The 13319-nt window shown below is 34.1% G+C and overlaps 1 protein-coding gene across 1 annotated transcript in view; it reads right to left on the reverse strand.

The window, feature by feature from the left end:
- Positions 1-1525: 1525 nt before the first annotated feature.
- The window catches only part of LOC111639505, a 64987-nt gene continuing 53193 nt past the window's right edge, over positions 1526-13319 (reverse strand). Inside the window, exon 3 of the mRNA XM_023385396.1 lies at positions 1526-1674. Within this exon, the coding sequence (XP_023241164.1) occupies positions 1564-1674 (111 nt within the window). The 3' untranslated portion in view covers positions 1526-1563. The remainder of the gene's footprint in view (positions 1675-13319) is intronic.

The following is a 13319-nucleotide window of genomic DNA, read 5'->3' on the forward strand; positions in this document are numbered from 1 at the left end:
ATTTTAAATTCTAGTTAACTATTATTAAAATAATGTATATATTAAATCTATAAATTGCAATAATTCTTAACATCTCAAACTTTAATTACTACAGTCAAATCCACTTAAGAGAGCATCTTAGATATTGTTACATCATGCTCCTTTATCGAAAGTAATATTATCATATAATTTTACTTTTGATAATTGGTTCACAAACAGAATTTTGAACTTGAAATTAACTGGTTGCCGTATGATAGCCCAGTTTCCAAACAAGCTACTAGGAAAGAGCCTGTTACTGATTAGACACACAGATGGTCAACTCCCTATACTTCCTATGTTAAAGAAAGTCGACGGCCCCGACCAATCAACAACAGGACTACCGATGTGTGTCTAATAAAACTAATATGTTTGTTATGATTCTGTGAGAAATCTTTTGATTGCTAATTTATTAGAAAACTAACCAATGCTAAGATTTCACCAAACTCAACAAATATTGTCTAGAGATCCTGTTGCCATGTGCCCTGGATGTCTAGTCTGAACTTATGTAAGCAGCAAATATGCTGAATTTACCCACAAAGAAGACCCAAGCAATTTAAAATTTTTTGTGGTCCTTTGCAACAAAAAATAAAAAGGCAGAAGAATTATACTCATTAATATATAGTTTATTACTTAGTTTATCATGCATGTTACAATTACTTCCAATTCTCAGCTGCAAACTGCTCAATCACATCATCAAAAGACAGTTTCTGTAATTTATCATTTTCAATAAATATAAGGCTTAAATTTGATAGCTCTCTTGCTTTAATGTTGTACATAAATAATTTTTTACATGCTTCACTGTGTTGAAGGACCTTTCACCTGAACAGTTTTTAATTGGTAACATTAAAAATAATCACACAATGCTTTCCAACAAAAATTTTGTCTACATTGTCTTCATAACTCAACAAGAAAATTAAAAAACATAAATAAATAAAGGAGGGAGGGTTCTTGATGGGATCCCAAACAGTCACTTGTTTTGCTTCCTGATAAATCTGCCATTAAGTAGCAATACAAATGTGTTGGGAATTTCATGTGTCTCACCCAGCAAATGATGTAGCTGAAAAATTGGTACCACAAGATATTCTCAACATGTTGAGAATATCAAGGAGTACAAGTCAACAACAACAGTCCACTGGACAAGGGAGCAGTCAACTGCTCCCTTGTCCAGTGGACTGTTGAAGATTGATCCAAAATTTGAGTTGAGATTGATCCAAAAATTTAATTTTGGATCAATCTCAACTTCAAAAAGTAGATTACAGATTCCAGAAATATAAACTTTAAAAAAATTTTCCTCATCGTAAAATAATCAACAAAACAATTATGGTTATCATTTTAAATAAAATAAATCTATATATAATCAAGACGAGTTGATAATGATAATAATAATGATAATAATAATAATAATAAGCGCAGAGCCCAAACAGTTAGGAGTTGAAAGTTGAAATTTGNACATCTCATTATTATTAAAAAACTTAATAATACATAATTTGTCAAGTATTAAATGTAGCCAATATTCTAACATTTTTTTAATAACTATCAATTTAACTAACCTTCTAAATTTGCCATGGAAAAACGATAGCTGTCCATCCGAGGAGTCGGCATAGCAAGTTTTTCGGAGCCACATCCTTTCGTCATGGACCCAATGTTGTCTAATCCCTAAAATTTAAATAAAAATATTTCAATACAAGTTTGGTACATTATAAAATTTAATTCTGTAATAAAAATGTATAAACAGAAAAGTGCTGACTGATTATGTAATAAGAATGAATAATTTGTTTAATGTTTAAAACAAAACTCATGAATTTTAAATTCTAAACAATGTAAGTGTTATAAACAGTTAATAATAATAATAATATAAAAACATTCATAACAAAAATACTTATATGTTTTTTATTATTAACAATATGACATAAATCTATCAGAATAAAAAATTTTGCATAACAATAAAAAAATTTCAAAAATCTATAATTATCTAGAATAGAAAAACATCTTTTATTAATTTAACCAGATAACAAAACACTATATGAACGTTGCTTCTTTGTAAAAATTTCTCTATATTTCAACAGAAATAAATAAACTTTGCTTTAAGCATTATTCGAAAATTAAATCCACCATAAATTTATTTTTATAACCAAAACTATGGTAAGTTTAATCATTTAATTTATATTAGTTTTTTTTTTATTTAAAAAAAATTCAAATTCAAAGAACTGTAGAAGAACATCTGTGCTAGACCCAGTTTAGAATAAAAACAGCGTCTAGCTATAAGCTCATACTGTGGTTTAAACTTCGATTGTAAAGACGCAAATCGTCGATCTTTGAACCTGATCTAAACGAACTTCGGAGAAATTTTGGCTATTACATTTATTGCCGTTACTCCCAGCTTTTAATCACTGGTAAACCAATCGGATGAATCATTTCGTTACGTCACAAAAATGACGTAAAAGTCTGAAAGTGTCGAAACTTCACAAAAGTGTTTTCGACAATTTCTTCGATGATCGGATTTCTCCGAATTATAAATGTTAAATAGCTAAACAAAATTCATAAACCATTTACGGTTTTCTCAAGAAAAAATTCTTAGCCTGACTTTGGATTATTTTAATTCCATTTTAAAAATCGTCAAACAATTGATAACTGCTGTTTTATAGTTAATAAGCCGATATTTTTCCACCAAAATGTTTAATTTTGTATCCAATTCGATTTAAAATATACATAAAATCTGTATTGAATTAAAAAATCCTGATCAGTATATAATTCTAAAGCAGTGATTCCCAAACATAAGGTCACCAATTATTTTATGGAATCGCGTAAATTCTAAATTCTTTTTTTTTATAATTTAATATTTTTTAAACGTTGTTGTCCTTCTAAAAATATTTTTAAAAACCTAATAAAGAATTCAAACCTAATGCAACGAATTTTGTTTCAAGTGACAATATCATGGCTTATTAAAAAGCGCCCAGGACTAACAACATTCTACTCCCATAAAGTTTTATTGTTTTATAACTTTAACAGTTTTCTTGTTCGTTTAAAAGACGCCTCTAACTGATTTAAATAAATTGTTTTATTATTTCTGTTTTGTAAAATCTGTCACCATCACGATACAATATTTTCTCCAAAGAGAAAGGCGTCTGGTAAAAAACATAAAAGACATACTGTACAACTTTCTCCACGCAACTAACCAAGTTCCAACGTAAATGCTGATATTCTAAAATTTTATTTAGGCTAGTTAATAATGATCAATTAAACTAAAATTTTATTTTAGTATTATTTCGATTTTGGACTATTCTTTCGTTTCATAGCTGTCGAGACGAATATCATCTGTGAATCCGTTAATAAATATCTATAACACAAACGCGATATCAATTCATAATTAACACCTAAATAAGGACTAGTTTCCCATAAAAGATCTCCTGGGAGGCACTCCCACCCGGCAAATCGCCCATGTGTCGCGTTGCCGTTTAACAATAAAACCAAAGCACCCATTCTTAATCAAATTCTTGAAAACAACGGAAGAAACAAAACAGCGACGATTTCCATTCTTGAAACGAGATGAAAAAGAAATGTGCTATGTAGGAATCTAGACTTGCCAATAGTAAGAAATTTGTCTAGAAACCAGTATTCAAAGTTTTTGAATGGCGGGCCAAATCGCGCATAAATCGTAAGCAGGCGGCCAGAAATCTTTCGCATATTTATATATACTAAAAGTAAGAATATTGCTAAAGACTTAGCACTTATAGCATATTGCTATAAGTGCTAAGTCTAATGCTTTCGTGAGCCAGATTAACTTGTGCTGCGACTGAGACTTGACCAGGGGAGACGTAGTTTCGGTACCGGTGGTCTAACCGATATCTAAGAAATGTCGCTCTTCCAATGCGATTTTTCGTAATCCGTGGTTTTAAATAATGGTCGAGGGCCTCGAGCCCGTTTCTGCAAACTACTCAATGTGTTCTTAGAGATTTCATACTTAAGTGTATGTTAAATATTTAGTATTTAACATACTTACACTGGTTTAAATATTAACAAATCTGACAACCCAATTATGCATTTATAATTTTTAAAGCTCTCTCACAAAAAAAAACCTTTTTCAGTGTTTCTCCATAGATTAAAAAAAGTTATTTTGTATTTATTAATTCTCAAACTCTTAGTTCATAAACTTCTGGCAGCAATTTTGCCAAAATTACAATCGTGCAATAATTCAAAGGATCATTATTAAAAATCACAAGCCGATATTTTTAGATTTTTATACAAAAATAAACATATATTATACCAACACTTTTTAGATTTTAGTTGTTATATTTCACTGTACTTTTCAAAATCTAAAATTACAAATAAACAAACAATAGTGCCAAATAGTTAAATTAAATCTCCATTATTCTCAAATTACCGATCTCAGCAAAATATACAGAATAATTAAAAATTTATTAGTCCCAAAATACAAATATTTAATACAGAATTTAAATGCAATTTTGTTCACATCTAACCAGCAACGGATCCAGAAGTACTCAAAGGGGCTAACTCAAAAATAGTTGAATAATTAATAAGTACCTTTTATTAACGCGTGCACGACCGATTGCATTGCGGACGATCCGACAAACCTATTTGTCATTATAAATGCATTTAAAAACAACGTTTTGATGTTCGAACAAATACATTTTAATTTCATTTTATGTCGATGGAAGAGCTTAAGCCCCTGTAGTTCTCCCCTTGGATCCGCCACTGCATCTAATATTCTTTTAACTTTCTTTCATTATCCAAAATAAATACCTAAAGAAAGACTTAATCTTTTACAGAAGCTCAATAATAAAAATTTCACAAAGTTACAGAGATCCAGAACAATTTTATTCAAATATAATTCTAGTTTAGCACTAAAAACACCAATCATTATACTCTTCAACAGAATTTTCAGATTGCCACTCAGTAAGCACTGAAATCAAAAACATTATCAAAGTAGAGCTTTTGAATCTGTTAACAACCTTCGTACCGTTTTACATCTTTAAAGAAAGTCAAGTTTATATATAGTAGCCTTTCCCGTTCTTGAACTAGGACAGGCAATCCAAATTAATATTCTAGTGTATTTTTGCATTAATTCTGAAATGAATAAAAATTCTTTTGGGAGAATAGGTAACTTTAATTCTCAAATAGTTATTCAGTCTTACTGAATGATAGTCCAATCATTAGACAAAATATTATTATAATAATAATAAATTCTGAATGCGGGATTGGAGAGAGACTTATTCGGTCGAATAAGTAAGCAAATTAATCGCCAAACTAGTGACAGAAAAACGATCGATCAAAAGACATAGGGACGAAAGCAACGACTAAAAATAACGTGCAAAGAGTAAACTTCGAATTCGTTATACACTGGATGCGTTATATTTTAAGTCATAACTTCACTTTATTCAGGAAACGTCTTTAATAAGTTACTATAAATATCATAACGGACAAATATCACTCTTCCAAGAAACAGTAAGAATGATATATTTCCCAATATTGTTCCAAGTTAAAAAAAAAACGGAGACAAAGAAAACAATTTCTCTGGCGATTCGTAATGAAACAATATATCGGAACGCAAAAGTATACCAGTGTCGACTGGAACACTTCCAAGTCACGCGATCGCCTCCAAAGGTTTCGCCAAAGCATTCATTAATGAAAATCTATAGAAGTAAAGATAGATGGACGACATCCGCTACATCCGAAATAAGGTTCCGGCACGAAACGGTCAATGTAAGCAAGCCACTAGCCTAGCTATAATTGCAAATGCTAGTTTAGAACCCCTGCGAAGCCAAGCACTACTTTCCCTAACCTCCCAAAGATTTAACCCATTTCATCCTTGGACTCGTCTATCCTCTATTCGTGTCTTCTCGGTTAACCGCCCTCACCGACTCTTCTAATTTTACACGCTTCGGGAGCAGCGCCCCGCATTTCCCTTCTGACAAAAACACCCTCTACGCACCCGACGACCTCTAAACTGTCTTTTAACGCCCAGCCAATCTCCGTAAAAGGGAAAGAAAAAAGGCGCACACCCTTGACTCGGACATTGGATTCACCCATCAAATGAATGAACTTAAGGACATGGAAGTGGTCCTAAGAGACAAGAAAATCAACAAAGATACTCGAAGAGGAACTTGTCGTTGTATGACATCGGAGCCACGTGGCCAACATTCACTAACTTCTATTTATTATTCTCAGAATCTGTAAACATATTACAGATTCCAAAAAGGATAAACACGAATTCTCCTAGTAATCGGAAACGGATGCCAGCACGCGTCAGAGACCCATCCCTTCGAAAGAATTAAGATACTGCTCTCATCAATTTTTATTAAGACATGCCATGTTCGCATCGACTCTATAGATCTAGTCCTCCTATATTTTTTTCTCGCGTGATGCTAACGTCCCAAATGGGAATCCTACTTACGTGAAACGTGACCGGAAGGTCTCTCGTCCGTCCCCCGACCGGATTCGGAGCATCGATCCTAACGCGCGGCCTGCATCGCGACCTCCCCGGTTCCGTTCCGCTATTGGACCGAGGCGGGGGTGACGTCATTCCACCGCAGTCGCGTCGCTACACACTAACGTCCGAAAGGACCGCGAAAAAAAGAGGTAGATCGGATACGGATAAGGTTCGCCCCCATAGACGGTTCGGGGGAAGTAAGACCAGGTGAACTCAAACACGTGATACCAACAAACACCTGCTCGGTTCGCAGCTGCGCCGCACCACCTGCTCCGCATCAAAAACGAGAAGATTAGTTTCTGGCCCAATCCACGCTTCCTACTCGATCGCTATTCATATATGGTACACGCTCAACACTGACCATTTCTCGAACTAATAGACGCCGCAGCGCTAAGCGCAGGATGGCAAGCACTAAGTCCACGAACCGCACGGCACAGATCGGATATCAGCAAAAAAAAACTATAAAGGAACATTTGGTAGTTATCATTATACAGCATCCGTATCTGATCTATTAAACTCGAGGTCTAATCGTATACTGTTGTGAATACGATGAGAATGAATACAAATAATATAGTAATGAAGTCGAAACGGTAATTTAGAATGTTAACTTTGCCTAGATAGATAGCTTTTCTGCAGCATTTCGTACTGGCTAGAAAACTCAGAGAAAGAAAAAGCCTCTCCTCCTCCCAATACGATCGAACGCCATTTGTATTATCATGGCGACCGAGACAGGCGCGAATGTCCGATATAGCACCTCGGGAGCCGTAAAAATCGATAAATGACCTTACTTCGGCGTCGTCTTCTACGTCGATTCCGGGGTCATCGTCGTCGCTGGTAAACGAACCGCCGGATTCCATCCTATTTCTGTTCCAGGCCGAGCACGGCTCGTTCCTCCCAACACCCACCACCCTCGGTAAGCCCAAATTTAAACGGGGGATGGCCGGAGGGTCGCCGACGAAGTACGGCGGACGGCCCGGAAAGGCCTTTATCTATAGATGCAAGATCGGATTGGAAACTCTGGTGTATCGCTGTCAAAGATACGATGAAAGGCCGATTGGGCCGGTTGGGGGTCCGCAAGTACCCTTTAGCGTCGGCCTCACCCCGGAAAATAGGTCGCGTCGACCGCGACGGCAGATGCGGACTGGTTCATTCCGAGCTGTGGCGAGCGGGCAGAGCGGAGGGCGAGCGCCACCAGATGCTACACCAGAGCGCATCGATGAATGAAACGAACTACTAAAAAGTTAAATCTGGCCGTCGAGTCATCGTTCCGGGACGTGTAGCTGCACTTTTTCCGTCGTTGATCGGGATTAATTCTTTCTACCGGAAACACCTGTCTATGTTTACTAGAGAGAAATTCAAAATTACTTTATAGGCATATTATATGCAAAAAAAACAAGAATAAATAACAAAATAATAATTATGAACGAGGTCAGCGAGAATGCAACTTGCAGTATCGATCTGTGAAAACCAACTTTCGAGGCCGAATGGAGATACGTAAACTGTGGAAACGGGCCAAGTTCTCGACCGACAGACTCGCCGCTAACTTATAGGGAGCTTTATAGTGAAATCGAACAAACTCGGTAGAATTAACCGTCTCATCTATTCCATTAACCCGCAACATGGGCCTTAAATAATACCAATCAGTCACCTACAACGGATAATCGCCTGAAACGATATTTTTCTTATCCGATCTAGTTTATAGCATTGATATTAATTCACTAGAGATTGGCTATCTTCCAAACCATCTCCCGCAGATCTGCGAAAAGTGAAATCTTAAACAAACTAAAATCTTCGTTAAATAAATCGACAATGGGCGTAACAAGGAATTAACAATCGATAATTTCAAACTGGAAAAAAAAACCACACCTGAACGACTATCCATCAATTTAAAGAAAGAATAGTTGCACAGCAAGACTAGGGCTTTTCTACGGTAGCAGTACTTTCTCCAGTTACAGCACTGCCATAACATCTCCGGTCCGCTTTAGAAGACGAACGAGAAAACGTATCGGCCGATGCCATTAAATTACTCACTTCCTCTATTTCAGACGCCTTTCCTATTTGCGCTGGGAACATTGATTCGATAATTTCATCATAAAACCAAAACTGCAATCGAGAAAAACGGGAAGCCTAATTCCCATATTCCCTTTTCTCCAATAAATTCGTATTTAAATGTCGCTACTGCAGAACACTCCGAGACTAATGCTTGGCCAATTTATATGGAACAAAGCCAAGTCTATTGACAGATGAACTAAGACAACCCAATCTCCTTAATAACAAAAGGACAAGAGTCGAATATAAGTAATGTAAAGAGAAAAGGATCCCAACGAAATAGTAAAAATACTACTCGGTTGTGGACGATATATCAGAATCCTCTGTAACGGATGAAAGAAGGCACAAGCTATGGCCCAAGATATCTGCAATGGATGAGTACAACAATCTAAGATTAAAAAGCATGTGAACCAGCTGTTCCAGACCAGTTCATTTCGTAACATTTTAACGAAAATGACAGGACGCAACAATCGAATAATTGAAAATAAGATGAAAGTGAATATCAGGCTATTTTCTTTATGTATATGTATAGCTTGTATTTTCGTCAGGATAAAACCTAACGAAAATACGAAAACGAAAAGTCAATCAAGCTGAAATTTATTTATCATTGTTATTTACATAATCTTAGCTAATATTTTCTTCGTCGTATCAAAATCATTGTAATAGAAAACTTTCAAATTTGATTTACTCTCCAAAATATCTTCTTTTGTAATCTAATCAAGTAATCCCATAGATTTTATACTTTACGCGAGTCTAATTTTTTTTTAACGGCAGATGCCATCTCTATCTCGAACTCGAACTATCGTCGTCCAAACCACCTGTCCCTCATCCGAGGCAGATGGCACTCGGGTAAATGTCGGCACCTGGACCATCTGCCATCCCTAAAAATCACAACTCGAATTTTAAACATCTCCAGCAGTTCTTTAAAACATTTAGGACCGCTGGATTCAAGTCTTCCCGATCAAGAAGACGCGACGAAAAACAAAAACAGAATAAATAATAAACTTACCGCCAGATCATACGGAGAGGAAAGAGACCTGCTCCAGCTATCCGTGGCGCACAATCGAAAGCACATGCTGACGTACTTCCTACTGCCAATCGACTGGCGAAATAAACCAGAAGAAGATTATATATGAGGAGCCGCCAGGTGGTAAATCGAGGACAGGTGGATAAGAACCACTCGTCCGAATCGGATCCCCGGCAGGACTAGCTCCGCCTGGGGCTACGTTCTCTAATCGGCACGTGCCGCTTCGCGTGGCCGACGCCACCCCTCGAAGAAGAAACAGCGATACGATGCCAAGGCGAAGAGGCGCATGTCACTTTCCTCATCGATCGGATAGGCAGATGCTTTTTAATTGCTGTCCAAACTCGAGTCGATTCAATATAGAAACTTTCGACCAATCATCTATTTATCTCAAGAATGCCGACGATTAAAAACTGCCTTGCACTTTCTACATTTCATATGAAAAAATATAGCTTAACTTCTCCATTACGAATAGAATTATTCCATTAGAGGCAATAAATCATTACCGAATTATTCGACGAGAAACAACCGTTTATTAACATTCAAATTCTCTACATTTGACGATTAACGATAAGAGAACTCGATTAATATAGCTCCAATTAAACTTTTCGTGTCTTTCAATTCAATAGTTATATATATATATATATAGGGATAATCGAAAAGCAAAAAATATTATTAAACAAAACAACTTTTTCGGGTGGCTGTCGGGTGGAGTTTGTCATAAACCAGCTTATCAACGATAGACTCCTCTGTGACGGTGTGCATGCATAAATAGTTCTGTCAAGAATGAACAGTAGAGGTTTACCCGCATATTCAGAATCTCTGGGAGAAAAGAGGTCATTAAAGCCGAGATAAAATGCTCAGTTTCGCAAAATAATGCACTGAGAAAAAAAATTTGCATGGATAAATAATTTGCTATAGTTAGAATCGCCCAAAGACGATAAATTGTAAAATTTATCAAACATAAAATTTAAAAATTAATGAAAAACATTCTTACACTTTATAACTGCTTCCTCTTTCTTAGAAGTTTCGCCTTTGTCAGAAAATATCGAAATGCGAAGTCAGTCAGGAGGTGGAGAATCATCTGAATATTTTAATTGCCCAGAGTGAAGACTGACTTTCATCGACATAATGTACATTCTCCTCTATTTAGAGTCATTTATTAATCAAGAAAGTTGTTAAAGTATGAAGTTATTTTAATTCATTGTTATTCTGTCATTGTCCTCACTCTAATTATTTGAAAATTTTAGTAGTGTCCACTATGTTGTTTTGTAGTCATGCTACGCAAAAAAGGATGCAAAATAAATTGAAATAATCAAAATATGAAGATTTCATATCATATTTCAGATTGTTATATTAATCGTCCTATAATAAATTTACATATTATAAAAACACACAAATTATTAATGATGAAACCAAGTTAAAAATTGATTTTGTTGTGTCTTATATATTTAAACGTTATGCACAAAATAATTAACTTTAAGTAGTCTACTTAAGCTGCAAATAAATACAGTATTGTTTGTTATCTATCAACAATAACGAATAGATAGTTTCCTTGTACCGAAGAAATTAAAAATTGCATATTAAAATGTTTTAAAATTTATAATTACGTAAAGTAATCGCTATAAAGTACGAGTATATAAAAAATTTCCAAGTTATATCAGAAGAAAATAATTAGCAGAATAGACGGTACAGTTATTGAATCGGAAGTAACTTTTCAACTTTACCATCATTTTGATTTACATGACGACTTTATAAATGCTTGTAGCATAAATTTGTTTTAAGGATGATGTTGGTCGATGAAATGTCTGCAATGTGCGATTTGTTAACTAAAAAAAGTTATAATCATAAACGCAAAAATTCTCTAAAATTAATACTGCTTGATTTATTTTTAATTTTTCACTTCAATAATTTTAACTCGACAATCTACAGTCAATTTCTGTAAGTTTTCAGATAATTTTGTTAAAAACAGCGCTGTTCTATACCTAAGAGGATTTTTGGAGTAATTTCCTCATGAATCTGTTTATCACTACTTTCATAAAATTATCAATTTTCATGTACTCTGATAAACAGTTTTACTATCAAATCATCGCAATAGAAAAAAAAATGATAAATCGTGTGCTGAAAAAAATACAAGATATTTAACAATAGACATTGCAGATTTAAAAAAAATACAAATTCTACAGAAAAAAAAAATTAATAAATTAACTAATAATGAAATATTGTTGCCAGACAAGACACTCAAATACGTCATACTATCAGCTTTGTTACGTTCACGTCGCTGCTGCCATCTGCAAACCAATTTCGCAACTACGGCAACAATTCCATATAAAAACTAATTATAACAATTTCAAAATAATAAAAATAAAATATTCTCTATAAATTAAGAATAATAATTATAAATATAAAACATTAAAGCCTCTATGCGTTTAAATGATGTGTGATTAAACATTTAAAAAAAAAACCTATTAATTCAATGAAAAATAATAAATAAATAATAAAATTTTATCAATTTAGTAATAATACTAGTATGGAAAAAATTCTTATTATATAGAAATATAATTTTAGATAATTTTTCATTCATTACTTAGCAAAACTTTCATCTTATACATATATTTATACATCACTATTAACTTTAATATTTAACTTATGTATATATTTAATTTTAAATTCTAGTTAACTATTATTAAAATAATGTATATATTAAATCTATAAATTGCAATAATTCTTAACATCTCAAACTTTAATTACTACAGTCAAATCCACTTAAGAGAGCATCTTAGATATTGTTACATCATGCTCCTTTATCGAAAGTAATATTATCATATAATTTTACTTTTGATAATTGGTTCACAAACAGAATTTTGAACTTGAAATTAACTGGTTGCCGTATGATAGCCCAGTTTCCAAACAAGCTACTAGGAAAGAGCCTGTTACTGATTAGACACACAGATGGTCAACTCCCTATACTTCCTATGTTAAAGAAAGTCGACGGCCCCGACCAATCAACAACAGGACTACCGATGTGTGTCTAATAAAACTAATATGTTTGTTATGATTCTGTGAGAAATCTTTTGATTGCTAATTTATTAGAAAACTAACCAATGCTAAGATTTCACCAAACTCAACAAATATTGTCTAGAGATCCTGTTGCAATGTGCCCTGGATGTCTAGTCTGAACTTATGTAAGCAGCAAATATGCTGAATTTACCCACAAAGAAGACCCAAGCAATTTAAAATTTTTTGTGGTCCTTTGCAACAAAAAATAAAAAGGCAGAAGAATTATACTCATTAATATATAGTTTATTACTTAGTTTATCATGCATGTTACAATTACTTCCAATTCTCAGCTGCAAACTGCTCAATCACATCATCAAAAGACAGTTTCTGTAATTTATCATTTTCAATAAATATAAGGCTTAAATTTGATAGCTCTCTTGCTTTAATGTTGTACATAAATAATTTTTTACATGCTTCACTGTGTTGAAGGACCTTTCACCTGAACAGTTTTTAATTGGTAACATTAAAAATAATCACACAATGCTTTCCAACAAAAATTTTGTCTACATTGTCTTCATAACTCAACAAGAAAATTAAAAAACATAAATAAATAAAGGAGGGAGGGTTCTTGATGGGATCCCAAACAGTCACTTGTTTTGCTTCCTGATAAATCTGCCATTAAGTAGCAATACAAATGTGTTGGGAATTTCATGTGTCTCACCCAGCAAATGATGTAGCTGAAAAATTGGTACCACAAGATATTCTCAACATGTTGAGAAT

This window comes from Centruroides sculpturatus, unplaced genomic scaffold, assembly GCF_000671375.1.
Source record: "Centruroides sculpturatus isolate CEXI.00-Female unplaced genomic scaffold, Cexi_2.0 scaffold1298, whole genome shotgun sequence".
Lineage (NCBI taxonomy): Eukaryota > Metazoa > Arthropoda > Arachnida > Scorpiones > Buthidae > Centruroides > Centruroides sculpturatus.